The sequence below is a fragment of the Lagopus leucura genome, unplaced genomic scaffold (genome assembly GCF_019238085.1).
Source record: "Lagopus leucura isolate 7727_CA_CO unplaced genomic scaffold, USGS_WTPT01 Super-Scaffold_100002, whole genome shotgun sequence".
NCBI classification, from domain to species: Eukaryota; Metazoa; Chordata; class Aves; order Galliformes; family Phasianidae; genus Lagopus; species Lagopus leucura.
In genome coordinates, this window is record NW_024962263.1 from 6,138,202 (window position 1) to 6,158,349 (window position 20,148).

Here is a 20,148-nt window from a genome sequence, read left to right on the forward strand (position 1 = left end):
TAGTGGTGCTCTGAAAAAGAAAAAAGGACATAAACATCAGGGTACAATGAAGATAAAAATGAAGTTCAAAGAATACGCTAAAGGTTATGAGATGAAATAGCAAGCAAACATTGCAGCAGATCACAGGCAGGAAGTTTTATGAAAATCTGCACGTTACTAGAGAGAGATTGGAGAATATTTGAAAAAGATAAAGTTTGTTTTGCAGTTTTTTGCCAGTTGAGATGCCTAGGTATGCAAAGTGCTTCTCAACTCCTAAATTTGCCTTAAATAGAGCGATGTGAGTACATGTGTTAACAGTTGAAATGTACGTGTTGCCGTACAGTTCTTCACTCTGTATGTTTTACAGTCCCTATGCTTTGCTTTCACTTAGGAGTTACAGGGTAATAAATGGAAGACAGTGGAAGATTTTTGTACAGATTTAGTTGTACATCTACTATATGGTAACTTAATATGTTTTGTAGCTAGCACAGCATGCACGCTATCTAGAGTATTAATATTTAGTAAATATATTAACAGACTGGCATTACCAACCTGTAATTTGCAAAGAAAAGCCTGCCTTTCTACAGTTGGTGTTTTCTTACTAAATACGCCTGCGTGCTGAAGAAATGGTGCTGGGAGCTTCTATTTTAAAAGATGTTTCTGGAGTATTTTTAGCTAATGCAAACTGTAATGTTTGGATTAGAAATAACATCTTTTGCTTAAATCGTTCAACAAAAATAAATTCAGCATAGAAAAACTTCAAAAAGTGTATTTCACGCTGCAGAGAGATGATTTTTAGCCTAGCCTGAGTTTGTGCACTGGGGATATTTTTGCTGTGCAGCTTTAGTCTCGAGCTGTAATTTGCAGTCTCAGTCCTAAATAATAGGTTATGTAGAGAAGCACACCAAAGGGAAGTGGAGACTTTCTCAGACAGAAGATTTTTTGAATTTCATGTCATAGGTAGGTGTTTAAGGTCTGTCAAAAATAGTAGAAGGAAAACAACTTTCTGCTGGGAGAAGGTGAATTACCATTTATTTTTAAATAGTTTAGATATTTCTGGCTGTTTGGATGGTGTTTGCATGGTGTTTAGATGTGGTGTTGAGCTTTTCCCACATCATTTTCCTTCTTGCATAGCTGCTCTGTTTGAATGTTTGCAAGCCTTATATAGCACATACCCTTTAGATGAGGACAGGGAGAGCAATTTATTTTGAGGAAGGAAACGTGGTTGTTGTTACTCTTTTTTCTGCTTGTGCCAATCTGTCCCCTGCTGCCCGGTGTGTGCTAAGTAGGCCATTCCAGCAGGCTCTGATGTCTTAACAAGTGAAGAGTGAAACCACACTGTTATGTTATGCCCTTATCATATGCAAGAAGTCTTTCTGAGCCCTTCTGTCCTTCCATTACCTTCTCTGCCCAGCTCAGAGCACTGCAGCCCGTGAGGCCTCATCTGATGGAACCCTAGTGGAGGGCCTAGCCTCCTCTTTTGGCACAGTTTCACACTTAGATTGGATTAAGTGTAACATGAAATCGTACCCGAAATAATTGGTTTTATGCTTCTAGAGGTTTTCATGGAGTAATATCAGGTTAAGATGCATACATTCCTTCACAAGGACCCATGTTTTGAAGTGTGTGTGTGTGTGTGTGTGTGTGTGTGTGTGTGTGTGTTCCCCTTTGCTGGTCCACCATGGAAACTGGCCATCTTCACACAGGTCTGGATCTAAAGCTGCTTGATGGCATGAAGGTGGAAGCCTGTGGAGGAAATATACATAAAGCAGGAGTTATTGCAGAAACCTTGAGGGTATGGCAGCTGTAAGAGAGTGCCTTCATTTGCTAGCTTTTATAAATTGAATTGCTAATACTGATTGTTGGGGATGTAAAGAAGAAGCTCATATTTGGAAGGGACAGGCCTGTTTCTGGGGATCTGGTGGGTGAAAGCCAACTGTGAAGAAGTATGGCGTACATCAGCAGCGGTGCTCCGTGTTTGTCTGCAGGAGAAGAAACGTCTCTGACACGTTTGATCATATGGTAGCAAGTCTCCGCAGCCTCCCCAGGAAACGGCAAAAGTTCGTGTCCGCAGCCTGGAATGAGGCTGGGGAAAGGCCTGGCTTTCCAGCTGTCGGCACTGAGCTGAAGGACCCCCGCTGGAGCGTGGAGGGTGGTGAAAAGTGGCTGTCCATAATCCCTTTCCACTGCTCCAGGGACCGGTAACTGGGATGCTACAGACAGGCCTTGCCAGGCCTTGCTGCAGAGGTTTGATTCTAAACCATGAAACAGGCTTATAGCTTGCTTTCTGAGGGGCTGCACAGTCCTCCTTGCTGCTTGGCTGTGATCACATTGCACTGCAGCAGGTAGTTTCCGAGAAACATTTGGCTGACCCGGCCGCTGGACTGTGTATGCTTTTAACAGCCCAGCCAGAACACCGTGGCTGTTGGGAAAAGTTGCTCCGCAGATGACAGCAGGGATCTCACTTGCTGACCTTTTATAGTCTGCTTTTTTGGCTAGAGAGTGTATGTTTTGTGCAGAACAGAAGCCAACACAAAGCATTTCTCTCTGGCCACATGTGTGGTTTTGCTGATAGAAATGTAGTTGGTTGGAATTAAAATCTCATACATCCATTACAAGAGTATTCTTGGAGGAACAGTGCTTTGCAATGCAATTGGAGTAATTGGGGGGGGATGTAGGTAGGTCTATATAAGATCTCCATTCTGGAAAGATAATTGTTCTTAAATAATAGGAAATGTATGTGTAGTCTTTTAGTTCCAGTTCACAGATTATAAGTACTATGTTAAAAATATGTATATATAAAAACCATAATATACCTGCTGTTAAGGAGAGACCTGTAAATAGTAAGAATGCCTGTGAGGATTGGATAGGGATTTTTTTGTTGTTATCTGAGAGGGGAGTGAATCCTGAGGACACAGACAATTTCATGTGCGGCTCAGGGAGAAAACTGCTGAATGCTGCTTTTCTTCTCCGCTGTCATTAGGAGATGCGTATAAACATTGCTAGGACAAAATTGAGGAAGTTTAAAATGTACTTTCACACCTACCCAGCAACTTTAGCGTAATATCTGTAAAAAAGAAGTTTACCAATTACGTGTTTCTTCCATGCTGAATGATAACTGTGCATTCACTGTCTCATATCTGCAGTGGAATGACAAGACCTGGCTTTTTCTTCAGTGTTATTTGATACATGTTTAAGTTCTACATTATGTAAATATGCTGCTATTAGGGAAGAAAATGACATAAAATTGCATCCTTTCTCAATGAGGTTTTAAGTTCTTTCAGGAGCTTCTCTCCTTTTTGAAGCTGTAATAACGATCATAATTAGAGTCCCAGTTGCTTAAGTGAGAAATTAGCATGTTCTTAAATGCTGAGCTGAGTCAAGTTCCTGGCGAGACCCCCTCCGGGTATCTGTCCTGCCCCAGAGCGCATTCCCTAATACCAATTTGTGTTCCAGACGTATTAAAGAAAATCATATTCATTGCCACCTAGTAGTTAATCAGAGCCTTCAGATAGGCTTGAAATAATTTGCAGTCTGACTGCCAAAACCACTTGCTTCTGTTCATTTCCCATTATCATACATATGGTCACGCTCTAAAACTTAGCAGAGAGTGTCAGGCCATTGCCCAGTACCAGGACTGGAACAAATTCAGTCTGTGCGTGTCCCTCATCATTATGAATTTGTCACAAACACTTAATAACCACACCTCAGCCCTCCTCGGCCTTTCAAGCCGGAATGAAAATCTAATGGCTTCTGCCTGATATTTTCACAATCAAAAATGTATTTCCCTAAAGGTTTTGCTTTGTTTTCGCAGGTCTGGGCACAAATACAGACACCACGTATACTAATATGTATTCTTGTTATCTGAATAAGATGCTAACAGATTGGAATAAATGAAGAATTTTAATGAGGCTAAAATACATCTCATTTTAGATTGATTAATTGTGATTTAAAAAGAACACCCAAATAACAAGAGGCAAAGAAAGCTTTAACACTTAAAAAAAAGTCACTTTCCTGATGCAGAATACAGATTTAATTAAGTTCCAAATAAGCAAATAATGAACTGTAAGTGTATGATGTGCAAGAAAATATTCTGAACATATGAAATAGTGCTCTCAGATTTTATAATCAAGATGTTGCCTTTCTGGTTTTGTGAAAACCACAATCCACAGTTATGTATGCTGTTTCTAGGAGATGGATTCTGTCTCTCTTTATTTAAACTGATTTTGATGCTCTGATGTCTCTCCTGCAAGTTCTGCCTAACGTGCTTCTGATGTGCTCTTGTTTCCACAGGCCAAGGCTGCAAGCACAAAGGAAGTTTGCTCAGTCCCAGCCAAACAGTCCCAGCACAACTCCAATAAAGATAGTGGAACCGTTGTTACCCCCTCCCGCCACTCAGATTTCTGACCTCTCCAAAAGGAAGCCCAAGACAGAAGATTTTCTTACTTTCCTCTGTCTTCGAGGTAGGACTCTTGCAGCAGCTTGTGGGTACAATCTCGTTCAAAGAATAAGCAGCAGTGCCACGTGCTGCATAGCAGCCGTACAAACGTCCTGGTGTTGTGCTCTATATATTTATACATATATTTATTATATAATATATTACGTGCATTTCAGCTCCTGCAATTTGAGTGTATCTGGAGGAGCGTTCAAGTTCATGGTTGTAAAGACCGGAAAACAAGGCTGGTAATAGTGCAAAAGGGAATTCTTTTAATTTTTAGCACTCTGTTACCTTGAATGGATTTTCCTCTAGCTCTCTTAAATTCTCCCCACCCTCATTTGACTGTAAACTGAAGAAGTACTTAACTTTACCAAGTAATTATTCCTGCAGTGTGAGAAATCTGGTTGGAAATTCTGCTTTTCTGCCAATTTGCTGTCTTTGCTGTTCAATCTGGGGGGATGCTTTTCATCTGATGGAGGATGGAAGTATTGCCATTGTTCTCAATCATAACTGCCCTAAAAGCTGGATTGTTACCATGGTAATAATTAAAACATGCTAACTGTTCCACTGTGCAAACCTAGTGAAGACAAGGTATCTGAAGTTGTACTGAGAGATATCCCACTTTCCCAGCTTATTTCATAGCAGTTGCCTAGGCTAGCTAGCTGGAGCTGTATAGTGCCATTACAGGTGTGTGTCTGCAAGCTTGCATGGCAGAGTTGGGGGTCATTTTTGTTGGGACTCTTCTTGCACCTGTGCCCCAAGTCATGTCCTGAAGACAGTGTCTTTCATTTAAACCTTAACTGTTATGTTGGATCTTGTGGTGTGTTTCTGTTTTGGCAGGTGCCTTCCGTCCCCTATAGTTTAGTTGCTGCTCTGTCCTTGAAATGCTTGCTGTTATTTTGTTGTGAAAGCAAAAAGGGTGAAGGGATCTGCATTTATTACAGATAGAGCTTGTCTGCAGAAGTCTTCCCTAAGGGATTGAATCCTTCAAAGCTAGTTGCTCCCACTTGTGTTTCTGTGTTTAAGCTACTGTTTCTAGTTCTGAGGTCTGTGTTGTGCCTTCTAACAGCACTGGTCAACACCACCTGTAGTTTTTTCTTTTTGCCAAGGCTGTCTTGCTGTAATGCAGAATGGATTTCTTTTTCTTTTTTTTTTTTCTTCTGTTTGTTTGTTTGTTTATTCAGTGAGGTATTCGAGTTGTAGCATCTTTAGAAGTAGTAACTAATTTAGACTCTGGTCTAAAATGAAGCCTCCTTCCTGTTGGGAAGGAGTGTTTGTTTAAAGGATTGCAAGGAGCAGAATTTAACGGAGTTTAAAGTAGCATCACAGTCCTCTGAAATGTAATCTGTGGAAATGTATTTCTAATTTAGTCTGCTGTGAGGTTGATCGGTCTGTTGGCAGCATGTCACTGCTGTGATCTGGGCCAACTGCCACAGTTGTTGGTGGGAAAATTCAGAAGGGTGTGTGTGTGTATGAGCACACATGGCTGCATTCACACGCTTGTTTCCACTGCTTGCTAACTAAGCATGTGTTATTTATAGCTTTGAAGGCACTTGCACTTATAAAAAGGCAACCTAAGTGGGGATGTGACTTATCTCCGTTTTCATTTCCTACTGACTCTTAGTGTTCTGCTCTTACAGTGGAAACACAAAGCATGGGTACTTTTGTCCTATTTCAGTGCTTTATTCAGAAGGTGTGGGTTTTTTTTTTTTATTTTAATCAGTGGCTGTTTAGCTCTTGCACCTGTAATTTTCTTCTTTGTTATTCATCTGTAGAATAATTGATGTTTTGTGCTGTCAATTAAGGACTCACAATTCATTCTAATTTCTTCGGTAAGCAGAAGTACTTGTATATTTCAGACAACACAGACATTCAGTCGCTAAGATTCCAATTATAATTATGTTAAAAACCAGGAGAGAAAATCAGCACCAGGAGTGCCACACATGGCATGTTCTTTATCTGGTTAAAGAGGCTGAAGAAAACCAGAAAGAGGGTCTGTCAGCCTTGTGTTCCAGCTCTCACAGTGTAGCTCCATCCCCCATTGTACAAAACCTGCAGAGAACTAGCAAAAGATGGGGAGAAATCTTAGACATGTGGTACCAGAATGCATTTCTCTGGAGAAGCAAAGGCTGTAACTTGGAGGGACAGGGAGTGTGGTGGTTGAGATTGGTGTTAGCTTCTGTTTCTGAACTGTTGTGTCTCCTGAGGCAGTGCTGGCTGCTTGAAATTCTGCAGACAGTGGGCACTCTTGATGTCCCTGTTGTAATAAAGCCAATGGAAGCTGCTCCTTCATGTGCTTGTGGGAAGTTCATGCAGCAGCCCACTGTAGTTCCAGAAGGGACAAGCAAGTAGCCTCCAAGGACATTGGCCAGCTTGTTTTGGTGGTGCTCTTCCAGTGATACCTGGTGAATTTGGAGAGAGAAAGAACATCTTGCTTAGACTTTGCTTCAGAAAATCTTGTGTTTTTTTCAAAAGGGATTGCTTTGTTTTTCAACCTATGTGCTAAGTTTTCATTGAAATGCTGAGGAGTTTGAATTCCTTGCATTGCCACAGGCCGCGTGGTTATTCTGTGCAGCCCTGGCAGTGTGCATTTGCATGAAGTGAGACAGAGGCACGTGGAAATGTGCCACATCACTCATGAATTCATGGTGATAAGATGCAAGTTCAGATCCTTGGAAATAAGTGTAGTAGTGGTATGATGCCATTTAGTGAATCTTCATATTTATGTGAATATGTATAATTTTTAAATTCAGGGCTCTGAGATCCTACTCCTCCTCATCAGGGTCAGTATGTTCGTGGCCACAGCTTTGCTCTGGTGAGAGAGTGTTCACCAGGACCAGTGGGGAAGCAGCCCTGTGGTCACATATCTCAGCCTATACCACCACACCCAGCAGCAGTGTCACAGCATGGTGTAAATTTGTGGCACCACATCAGGTTGTACTTTCATTTCCGTTTCTAAACAGAGAAGTGTAAAAATCGCAGCCACAACTGGAAGTTCACTCTTCAGTACTATGTGGGGTTTACTTTGAGCAGCAGCAACTGAATTCTGTGCAGTGGAGCAGGACTTTCATGCCATGGTTTGGAAACACGGTCCCCCTTGTGTGCAAGCTCCAGTATTTAGGAAGAAGAATCCCGTTTAACTGGGTTCCAACTATGTGTCAGAGAATCTAATGCTCCACGGCACTTCTGTTTATGTATGTATTTATTTATTTATAGCATCCTGTAATTTCAAAGGGAGGTAATTTAACCAAGATGACCCGCTTGATTTCATTATCAAGAATACTAGGGGCTTTAAACATATTTTTAATTAGAGTTTGTTTTTTGAACCTTCGATTTGACAATGCAATGTGCTAATTACTTCTTATGAGGTAAGCAGGGTAAAATGAAAAGCTGTACCAGCTGGTGAGTATCTGTGCACCCAGGAATACGTCTAGCTGACCAGATTTGGCAAGCCCCACCTTCTCTGAATGATTTTAAAGCCTTCCTCCTTTTTCATTTTCATTTATTTTTTAATTGTGACCTAGAATTTCCAGCACAAGAAGGAAGGGAATAGCGCAGATATCTCTGAAGTGTTTGTCTGCAGTGTTCTTATCTTTAAATAGCTTGTTTGAAGGAGCCTGTATGCCCTTTGCCAGAGGCTTAATTAGTATCTTTTAGCAGTGCGTGTGGATACCGGCATGTCATCTGCATGCTGACACACAGCACCATTCACTTTTACTTTTTTGTTGTTGTTTTTTGCTTCTGATCAAACTTTTCTTAATAGCTTCCTTTACAGTGCATTTAAGTTGCCTCTATTCTCCATAGTCATTTACAGTTTTAAAATATTGCAATTTGAGTAATACAGAGCTAAAAAGGGGAAGAGAAGGATGTCCCCCTGAGAAATGGATCCTTGGCAAAAGGTGATAACAGAAAGGCTATGATTAGGAGCCTACATTTTTAAAAGTTTTCCCATGATCAATTTTCTAATTAAGTCAGGCCTCTGGGACCTACATGCTAGAGAATTTCAGGGATTCCTAAATAAGGATAATTTAATTGAGATCTCACAAATTGAGTTTTCAGACTATTTTAACTGAGAAACATGTGACTGTTCCTTGAGTACTGCAATGATTTAACAACATGATGATTTATTACTATTGGGCAAAACCAAAATAGAAAACTTTACTAGCAGCATGCTTGTCCAAACTTCAGAAACCAGGAACTTCTTAATCTCATTGATGCAATCCTATTGCAATTTATTCTTAGAAACCTTGTCTTCCTCTCTTTTTTTTTAACCACCTTGTTTAGGAGGTAAGCTTAGGGACTATAGATCCAATATTGTCTCTCCTGTCTTGTTTTCATCATTGCCTCCATTGAGCAGCCTCTGGGGCTTTTTTAGGTACCCTTCCAGAACTAGATGGGATAATGGGCAAGGCAGGTGCCAGCATGACAGGCCTGCCTGTCTGCTCAGGGATTGGGAAGAGGAAAGTTTCCAAAATACATCCTTGGTGTCCTTGTGAGTCAAAGGCTGCAGCATCACTAGCAATTATTTGAAGCATCAACATTCAGAGGCAGCACATTACAACCTTGTAGTCGTGTTCATCAGGTTGGGATAAGCACAGTAAGCAGCACAGGCATTTGATTGGGATGAAAGCAATGCAGTGAAATGCTGACACTGTCCAAAAATGTAAGGCTTTAAAGGCTTTGCAGTCTAGGCTAGTTTTTATAATTCCGAAGTAATAGTATAACATAAAGGTTTAGGGTGATTGGCTTTAAATGCTGGAGGAAGGCATTTTATAGGTTTTGAGTTGTTAAATCATATCATGCTTGAGACTGAAATTTTAGGATGCACTGAAAATGCAAGCATAAGCTCTGGTGTGTAGAGTCCTCATTGCACAAAGCACTTAATAAAAACAAGATTGCATTTGGTGTCTGTAATCTCACTATTTTGAAGTTCTATTTTAAGGTTGGGGTAGCATTGAAATGTGAAAGATCCCTTCTATGTGTGGGATAAAAGATGCATCAAACATGCAACCATTTAGTTTGCTTATGAAGTGTGTTGCTCCCGTAGTGATTTAGGACATGAGGAATTTAATCAGGGCAGGCATGGAGCGGGTGCTCTGTGAAGCAGAAGGTATGCAGAGGCTTCTCTTTGCTAGGGTGGGAGCACCACTGCAAGGCTGTCCCTCCAGCTGTGCTGCAGTGATGTACATCTTGGCTGACCCGGGAGGTTAAGGAGCTGGAAGGGTTACTGGAGGCACGGTGGAGCAGCCTGCATGTGCTGCAGCAGGATCAGTGCCTTCTCTGGCTCCTCCTGGTTTGAGACCCCTTTCTGACGTTAATGATTCCAGTATTTACTCCTGCAAAAAGCCACAGGATGAAATTAGCTTGTTGAAATGGGAGACTAATCTTGTGGTTTGGTCTTTGTGTTTGCCAGAGACTTCCTCTGAGTCTCCAGGCAAGCTGCTTAGCTCTTCTGTAAAAGGAGGATAACATTTAACTCTGTGTAGAGGTATTGGCGGAGCTGGATGTTGATTATGAATAAGGTACCGACATAAAACCCGAGTTCTGTGGTTGCAGAAACCACGCTTCAAATCCTCAGGGCCCACAGTTCATAGCCAGGTGGGTAAATTTGTGTATTTTGGCAAAGGGGATTCCTGCCCTTCCTTCCCACCAGCAGTGTGTGCACATGGTTCGGGCAAGCTGCGACCCTGTGGGAAGGTTCAGTGCTCCCCAAGAGGTGAGTTTCGTGCAAGTGATGGGGCTGAGGATCTCTAGGGATTGAAAAATAGCTTGGTAGTTCTTTCTGGAATGTCAACACAGTGATTGGGAATGTACAGACGTGTCTTGTTTGTGGTGGAGAGGTTCATAAAGTCAGGGGTTCAAGTGTTTGTGGGAAGAATTGGTTTTTAGATTTGCCTCCGTAGCCAGCCAGATGCGTGGAGGTATATTGCTTTGAGATTGTCGTGTTCTGCTTTGAAGTTGTCAGAGATGAATTGTAGATGTGAGAAGCGCTCTACTTGTTTTTTATTATTCAGTAGCCTGTCACTCTGGTGTGTGTTTTGTTAACTTTGGAAAGTGAACCTTTTATTTGCCTCCTGAAAATTCACGTGCTCCCCTCCCCTTATTGTATTTCCCTAAGAATGAAACCATTTGCTTTTGATTTTGGGTTTAGCTCTACTGCTCTGAAGAACAGACCCAGAAGAAAATGGGCTTTATGTCATTACAGTGGCCATTACGTTGCCCATAACACTAAGCATTCTGTGATTTGTGCAGCGGTGCAGCAGACACGCTCTGAATTGTTTGTTTACGAGCTCTGTTTTGTTTCTGTGCTTGAGATGGCCTTTTCCTCCCTCTTGTTCAGGCACTGCGGAGCTCCCTCTGGGACTGTTCCTGCAGGTGGAGTGAGATAAGTGAGATACAATTGCTCTTTACTATAGAGTTTATGTAGTTCATTCTCTTTAAGCCTCGCTCTGTAAAATGGCCATAAAGTGTGGGCATAAATTACATTTATTCGCACTTCGGGGTCTTTACGCTGTCCTGTCATAAGGATGTATAATAAATGAGAATCAGGCCCTAAATTTGAAGCACTGAGATGGCAGAACATCGGAGCGTTTGGGAGGCAAGGTTTTTCCACCTGTGTACAGCCCCAAATGGGGCTGTGTGTCAGAGGGAAAGCCAAAGCTCTGGTCACAGCCTGTGGAGCTTGGCATGCACCATGTTTGTCAGGGCAGGCTTTAGTCCCTCATACCTTGACCTGCCTGGTGCTTAAATCATTCTGATGGCTTGAATAGCTGTAAGAGTTTTCCAAAGCACATCTGGGTTATGTTTAATTGCTAGGAGAAAAAAATGGAAGAGTTGGAGAGAGAGCTGGTGTAAATAATTCAGGGAGAAGAATCCTCCCTGAATTTTACAGAAACCACAGCCCAAATTGTAGAGAAGGCTCTTGGATTGGGAGGATTTTTGTTGTGGTTGTAACATACCACGGTTTGAATCTTGTCCAGATGAAAACATTTGGTTTGTACTTCAGTAAATATTGCAGAAAAGCTGCCAGCTAATTCTGAAGAGTAATGAAATAGTGCTTTTGGCAAAGCACATGCACTTTCCGTACTTCTGATTCCAGTCTTCCGTTCCAGATCTGGAGTTTTTAGTATGTTTTGCTAGTCCAAGACAAAAGTTAATGTAGTTTAACAAGAAACAAAACATACAGTAATTTAGGAGGACAAATTACACATTGTCAAATTAAAAAAAAATAAAGAAAAAAAGACCTCATTAGTCAAATAAAGTGTTTGAAAAAGAGAACAGTTTATTCTGTTAATCAGGCAGTTGTTGCTGAGTTCAATGCATCTCACATACAGGTTGTGCCTGCTGTTAGTAGCAGGCTTGCACTTTGCACGTGCAGATAGTAGCACCTTTCCCAGAAGGCTTCTAAAAGCAGTACTGTGACTTAAAAATCTGTGTTTTGCTTTGTACTTACTGTTGTACAAGAATCAAATTGTTGTAGCAGAGGACACAATAGATTTGTCAACCTTTCATATCCATTAGGCAACGTTTTGTGTATAGTTGCAGTAATTGTTTTTCCTATATAGTTAGGTTTTCTTTTGTGTTGCACTCACACAATAGAAGAGGAGAGAAAAATACTGGAGAGAATTTCAATAATGAAACTGCAGATACATGCAGAAATAGTTGCCAACAATACTTCAAAACTCATTTTTTAAATAACTGAATATCCTCCCTTTTTATTATTTAATAACAATTCATAGTTCATTGTAACCCTGATGAGTGAATTGAAAAAAGAAAAATCACCGTGGATGATTTTCTCTACATTTCTCACACACAATGGTATCCCACCACACCAGGGGTGAATCCTGCTCTGGCATGTTGAGAGACGAGCGCTTTGTTTGCTGGCTGAGCTATTTGCATGGCTTACAGTCCGATGGCAGTTTGTTAGTCTTGCAGAGGCAGCTTTGGTGGCTTGGCCCTCCTGGCCTTGGCGGTAGTGCTTTTGTACTTGGCTGTGAGATAACGCTGCCTCGTTTGTTAACCAAGGAAAGGTGGGTGGCACGTGTCCAGATCAGGCAGTGGGTGGATGGCAGTGTCCGATGGCTGTTGCTGATAAATAAATGGTGTCCTTCCTGCTTTACTGTAGTTGTTGCTGTTTAATGTCAGTCCTTCTCCCTGCATTTTCCTGTTCCCATTGCTTCAGCATCCTGCATCACCTGGTAGCTTCACTTCCCCAGTATTTAAAAGGAGATTATAAAAAGGTGGGGAATCAACTTTTTACTCAAGTAGACAGTGACAGGATAAGGGGGAATGGTTTTAAGCTCAAGGAGGGAAGGTTTAGATTGAATGTTGGGGAAGTTCTTCACAGGGAGTGGTGAGGTGCTGGAACAGGCTGCCCAGAGAGGTGGTGGATTCTCTGTCCCTGGAGATGCTCAAGACCAAGTTGGATTGAGCACTGGGCAACCTGGCCTCTTACTGGATCTGGAAGTTAGTGGCCTTGCCTGAGGCAAGGGGGTTAGAACTTGATGATCCTTGGGGTCCCTTCCAACCCAAGCCATTCACGTGATTCTCTGATCCTCTCTTAGCATCTGTGCCCCACTCTTATTCTGCTCTGCTGCTCCATGCCCTTTCTTTTGGCTTAATTTTTCTGCCATGTTTTCTTTTTCCCACCAATCACACTGTAATAGCTTCAGCCAGTTCTTTAGTGACGGCATGTGCTTTTAGGCAAATACGGATGCAGAGCAGATCAAGTGTCTTGCAAAAAAGTGCAGTTAGAGACCATGTGCCTAGACATCATCAAGACAAAATGTAAAACGTACGGCTCCTACAGGAGATTGGAAACATACTGTGTTTCATATTTTGTTTAATAACAGAGTGATATATTAAGCTACACGTTCAATAAGAAAAAGTGTGCATAGAAATTTTCCAAATCTTGAGAACTTTTAACATTACTTTGCCGTTACAGTATTTATTAATGGACTTTCATTTCCTTAGTCTGGGATTTTAATCTGAATTGGTTCCCTGATCTGATTCACCACATGGCCCCATAAAAAAAATTACTCTGACCAGCCAAGGTAGTGGCACAGGAGTGAAGAACAAGAGCCAGATGGGGTACATGCTCTCCGAGACCAATTCTGATGCCAAGAAAAATGTCTCAGCGCTCCTTGGAGGAAATTTCTTCTCAACTTATTTTCTAGATCTTTGTTTTCTAGATGACCACCAGGTTTATCCCATTTTCCAGACACCTGTTGATACGAGTGAGGCTGAGGGTTCCTCACTTTCCCCAGGTGCTGAAGTGTTGGCTCCTGGCTCTCCACTTTCATCCATTGCACTTCTTGTGGTAGCAGCTGCCTGCACAAACTGGAGACTCCCAGCACAGAAGGAGACTTGTAAAATGCAGTGCAGCTGCAGGCTCTCATAACTCTTTTGCAGATGTTCAGCTGTTTTCTTGGGGATGGAAAGTGAGGAAGTAGGCGTTGCATGTTTAGAGTTCCAAGACCTGACATGCGCCAAATCCTGGGTGTAAATATCCACAGCACTGGAGCTCCTCTTTTTTTGCTCTTTGTAATCAATTCTAATGTTGCTCTTTAGATTGCCCCATGCAGGCTTTGAGAATTGTGCTTTGGTTCTGGAGAAGAGGAGATGGCTGTTTGTCTCTTCTCAAGTCTGTGTGCAGGACAAACACTGTTCTCAACTACAGGTGAAGACAGGCAGAATTTACAAGGAAGGGCCATATGTTTTATTAGACCAGCTGGTGGAGGTTTTTAAAAAAGGCACTTCTGAGTGCATTCTTTTCCAGATCTCCAATGGTTGTAGGCCTGCATGGCTACAGTAACGCTACTTACTGTTGTTTATACAAGTTAGCCACTTGGAACAACGGCAGGCATTCCCTGCAGAGATGGCAACTGGTGCAGGTCCCTGTGCTAACTCAGAGAGGAAGTGGGATAGATAGGACAGGAATATTAATACAGAAGGTGAGCGGTCACCTAGCTATGTGGTGATAAAGATAGTTTCAGTATAAAAAGCATGCAAGAAAGCTTAAAGCTTTTAGATTTTTGCAGTGTCTTCCATCTATAATGATGCTCAAATAGAACACAAATGCCTGAGACTAGTATTTTCTTTTTTTTTTTTTCTTTTTCCTTTCTTTTCTGTTCAGCAAGTCAACTTTAATAAATGTGTAGGAAGAGCCTGGGGGAGGAGGAGGGGAGGCGGTGACCTGGAGTGAACAGCAGCTTTTCTGAGCTCTCATATTGCAGAGTGCTTAGATCAGTAAAATGAAGACTAGCAGGGCTCTCTGGTGTTACTGGACGTTGCGAGTCTAATTTCTCTGCAAATGTGCTCTCCAAACAGTCCCAGCTGTCCAAGGAATGTAGTTTAGCCATTGTTGCTCACAGTTCTTGATTGGAAAGAATTAAAAAATATCATTCTAGCTGAAGATGTATGTGCTGGGATTGCAACAATTGAATATCAGGAGCTATGTAAAGATTCCATCTCCTACACGGATTGGGTTAGACCTTTCTAAGCAGAATCACGTAGTACTGTACATTATTCTCTACCTTCCCAAAACGAAATAAAAGAAGAAGAATGAAGATTGCTGTTGTAACAAAACATTTGTGTTGCAGATGATAATTTTTTTTACTGGTTGCTGTTGAAAGCAGCTGTCCAAAGAGGCTTAGGGAAGTTTTAGGAAAGACAACGGAATAGACAGTGTCTCCCATTGAAGTGTCTCAGGAGGATGCAATTTCTGACAGTATATATCTAATTATAATAGATTTCGGTCTGTGTTTGAACCTAATTTTGAGAGATCCTCACAGGAACTTTTATTGCTGTTGCTTGTTGATGTCTCACTGCGTTGGTAGTGTCAGACATTGGATCCTGATTACTACTGATGAACAAAACGAACTTGCAAAGCTGGTAACTTCTGAATCTGCATCACAGACCTGGCTACTTACATGGAGGAAGGACAATTTATTTTTCAGGCAGCACCACCCCAGTGCGACTGCCTTGTAGTCCTTTAGTGAGTTGCTGCTGAGACTAAAACTCAATCCTATAGTATAGGGATTGAGAGCAGAGGTCTTCACTTGTGATCAATATCCATGTGGCTTTACTGCTATTAGCTCTGCCTTGTGGATAGCAGTGCCCCATTTCTGTGAATGCCAGGTGTGATCCCCTTGAAATAGCCACTGTGTGTCCCTCTGCAGCTCTGCCTGTTCCATCCTTCCTTGGGTCTTTCCTCTTATTTATTTGAAGCAGATGTTCCAGTGGGTTAATTTTGTTAGCTGTTGGCAGTGGCAACACCAACCATTTGAAACCAAACAAAACACAGAATTGCTGTTTGAAAGAGCTTCAAGCCAGAAGTGATTGCTAAGGATGCGTCAGGCAAATAGTCACTACCTTGTGTTAGTCTGTACCCAGCTGTCTTTTTCCTTTGTCTTTAGTTACAGGGGAATTTGAAGTGATGAGTCCTCCTACACTTCTATAGATTTTCTATTTCTTCCCATTCTCAATTTAAAAAAAAAAAAAAAAGTCTTCCTGTGAGTAAGTAAGAGGCTCCTAGGATGCCTGCCCTGCCTGGAAGAGGTCACTGACATCTGGGATAAAGGAAAGTATTTGTTGGTTGTTGATAGACTTTATGCATTTTAAAATAGTGTCGTAAGTCACATTATGTGTCCTAGTGCAATTTTGGGAAGCCTGTATGCTTGCACAACATGCATGGAATAAATTCTGTGCACAAGGTAGATTTAAATTACTATCCTGTGTCATTGTTAGACTTGTGGATCCTCGCTTATTTCTCACTGAATTGAGTGATGTGTCTTTTTGCACAAACAAGGTGTGCTAGAGGAAACGTGTGAAGTAAGAGAGAGGTGAGAGGCAAGATCCTCAAGAGGAGCACAGTGGAAATCAAGAGACCTTCCCTGTTTTCTGTCCTTTGCTAGGGACGTGCAAGGCAAATTCAAACTTCTCATTGTGTCAGTTTTTCTCTTTGTGTAAGACAGGACCAGAATATTGCAAAGCATTGTGTGCAATAGTAGAGGACTACAAAGCAATGTAAAGTTTAAATGCTAACATTTTATGGTACTAGGAACCTAAAAATATTACTGGGGTGCAGACTGGTTTGTAAATGCTCTGTTTTTCTTCTGTTTGGAAGGGCAGTAAACTTCTGCTTCATACATTACGACTTCGATAAGGCACTTAAACCTGCACTTGAAATTGAGCATGCGCATTAGTCTTTTCTGAATACACCTATTAGTTAGGACTTGTAGCAGGACTGCTTGTCCAAAGTATGAATAGAATGTGCTTTTTTGAAGGGGGAGAAACCTGCTTTTCAAGCACATATGTATTCTGCTGGTAGAAGCAAATAAATAAAAAGACTCCAGTTAGTTGTGTGCTACTTCCATTACATTTCATCTCTGGGTCCCTCTATCTTGCTGTGCATAGCACTCAAGTACAGTATGATCGAGCATGGTTCAGTAAGTGAATGCAATGATGCTAATGAGCCATTTATTTCTAATGATCAGGTTCTCCAGCCCTGCCCAGCAACATGGTATATTTTGGAAGCTCTCAGGATGACGAGGATGAAGAAGAAGAAGAGGAGGAGACAGAGGACACAAAAACAGCCACAAACAATGCTTCATCATCATGCCAGTCAACCCCCAGGAAAGGAAAGACGCATAAACAAGTTCCAAATGGGCAAGGTAGGTTCTAAATGGTGCTGTTCTCCATTGATTTGATTGATGTTGATACCACAGTTGTAGTCGGTAAAGGGACTGTATTGCTGTTGGCAATGGAAGGTTTTTCTTTGCAGATCAACAAAAACGGCATTCATTACAAGAACTTTCTGTCACAGTGTCCTCCTATCATGTCTTGATAAACGGATCAGTGTGTGTCACAGCATCACCTAGTGTAAAATGGCAGGCCTAAAAGCCGTGCTGAGTACTTTCTAAGTGCTTCCACCTCTTGCAAGAGCTATTGTATCATAACAAGTCTATGCCCTGTTTGCCTGATGTCTTTTCAAAATGGATTCTGTGCTCCCTTTTCCCTTCCTCAGTATTAACTTTACCTTCAAAATCTTTCCTTCTGGTGACTGCTTGTTCACCTTCCTTCTCAGCAGCAGTATGGAAAGAAAGGTTTTTCTACAGGTTACTTTTTAAGAGATGGTTGTAACCTGTGCCTTCTTTTTTTCCTTCTTTCCTGCTACTCTATGCTCTGAAGAAGAGATGAATTGATCCTAATTACTTCATTATCTTGGTCCTCATCTCTGCTTTTCAAAAAGAAATTTTCTGTAAAGAAAGCCCTTGTTATATAAACCAGATTATTTTTCAAGACGATGTCTGAATCTGCTTTTGTATTGCTCATACTACCTCAAATACTCACTGTTTGTGGACTATTTTTGCAGAAGTGGAAAAGGATGTTACACCTAATAGTATTTCAGCTGTCATCTGTAGGCAGGCGCTTTAATGTTGTAAAAGCTATGGATCAAAACTTTGCTCTTTGGATTGATTTTTATGTAAAACAAACAAAATAACAGCCACAAATTTCTGCATATAAAAAATGAGGTTGCAAGTAAAAAGAACTGCTGCCTGTTTTAAATAGGATATATTGTTACAAAAAGAGCTGATCATGTTCCTTGAGAATGTCCCAGATGGCAGCCACTTTGAAATTAGCTCAGAACCAGAGACACCTGAAATCTTAATTGGGGGTAAGTAAAGGCAAACTTAATGAGCCATCTAATGGATTCATAATCTTCATCAATGTAGATCAGACTGAGCATAGGTGAGGCTGCTGCTTTAATACACGTGCAAAAGACCTTTATAAAATACATAGGAGACAATGTGAGATGTTATGACAAAGGTGATGAAACAGGAATTCCCAGAGAAGGCAGCTGCTGCTGCTGCTTCATCATTGTCATTTCCTTATTTCTTTTTTTCATTCTTCTTCTTCTTTTTATTTTTTAATTAATATCTCCTTACCCAGGGGTATTCCCATTTTTCAGTGTCTGTTATTTTGGTTGACAGCCAATAGTATTTTTGTTTCCAGTGAATAAAGTAGGTTCTGGTTGATGTGTGTGTCTCTTTTAAATGAGACCACACACAAATGCAGAGCAGGGACGGGTGCACCAAATGAACTTAATCTAGCGTGAGAGTCTATTTTTAATGAATTAAAGTCTTTTGTTTTTAATGTCCAGTGCGTAGTTAAGTACTTTGGACCTGAAAATGCTAAGGATTTGCTATGACATACAACAACAAAGGTTCACAGCTTGATTAATGTCATTAGGCAGTGTCAAATGATTGAATTCTGCTAAACCGTGGCCAGAACAACTTTCCTGGGTGAAGTCATTTGTCAATATCCTCTTCTGACACCAATAGGGGATGTTACTGGGGTTACACACCAGAGTAGCCCGTTGAGCCACCTTTTGGACAGCTAACTAAATCGAAATTGCCAAAGTGTGAGTAAGAAGCCAATGTAACACATGGCATAGCTTGCTGCACAAGTTTGAGTAATTAGCTGAACTAACTTGACACCTTCCAAGCTTATTATTTAGGTTTATTTCAAGAATCAGATTGCTACTGTGCTGTTTCTTCCACCTTTCTTAGCATTTCTAATGTGGTGTACTTGTATCTAACCATTAAAAAGCAGTGTAAAATTCTTGGCAAGATAAATTTTTAACCACTACACACATGGTCATCTGGAAAAGGAGTATGTAGCAACATGCAAGACTTCTTTCATGCAATATATTACTGCAGGCAATGATAGCATTGCAGTTAAACGGTTTTTTAAGATACTACAGCAGTTGCCACAAGGGAAATTGCTAGAGCTGCACTCTTAAAAATTGGTTTCATGTCATTGCCAAATTCAACTGATTAGGCCAGGTCTGACATTTGTTAAGATAAGTTAGCAGGTTAAGGCTTGGATGTCATTGCTGGTAGTTTCTGCCTTGGCTAGAAACTTGTATTAGTTCTGGGAAGATCTCTCTCATGCTGTGAGTTGTTTTACACCTAGCTGTTGGCTTGCTCTTCTCACAGCTGTCTTTTTCACCTTGCTTAAAACTACAGTAAGCATTTCTCAATAAGACAAGGAGAGAGCATTGGCTACAAACATTCAGTTTTTGTTCTCTTGTAATGTAGAATAAAATGTGTTTATTGCTTGCTTATAGATTTAGGCTAGATGTCATAGATTAATTCAGGTCAGAGAAGACCCCAGGAGGTCCTCTATTCTTGTACTCTAAAAACTGTCAGTAACTGTTCTGTCAAATTCAGCAATAACATTAGCAAAAGTTTGTGTCTTTATTTGTACGTGTCTTTTGGGGAGGAGGAGAATATTTTGGAAGCTTTCTAAAACTCAGTGTGCAATTTTGGTCCTAAACAGAATGATTTTAATTGAGTCAGGATTTCTAGCAGGGTTAAAATGGTGAGAGGCCAGAAAGTAATCAGCTGAATCACTTGGTTTTCATATAGCTGCAGACTTCAAAAGGCTAGTTTCTCAGCTAAGAAACCATATGAGCATTTAATTGGAAGAGATAAATCCATCTTGCTGTTTCAGTATATTGAAGTGATATTAGAAGAGCTTTATGGAAAGCATGTCAAGGATGCATGTCTTTTTAAAGCACATAGTTCCCTTTTAACTTAAAACCTCCTAAGTTTGTGGTGAATTTCAAAATCAACATATGGAAAATTAGGAATGATGTGGTGCATATTGCAGCAGATAAAACAGTAGTACCAGTGATTGCTGTAGTTGCCTCTTGAGTGTGGGTG

General features: G+C 41.0%; 1 protein-coding gene across 2 annotated transcripts in view; it reads left to right on the top strand.

Annotated features, from left to right (window-relative positions):
* Window positions 1-20,148, top strand: part of JARID2 (jumonji and AT-rich interaction domain containing 2) — a 203,343-nt gene that overhangs the window by 139,134 nt on the left and 44,061 nt on the right. For both annotated transcript variants that reach the window (XM_042869275.1, XM_042869276.1), the window contains exons 4-5: window positions 4,273-4,442; window positions 16,915-17,091. In XM_042869275.1, the coding sequence (XP_042725209.1) occupies window positions 4,273-4,442; window positions 16,915-17,091 (347 nt within the window). The remainder of the gene's footprint in view (window positions 1-4,272; window positions 4,443-16,914; window positions 17,092-20,148) is intronic.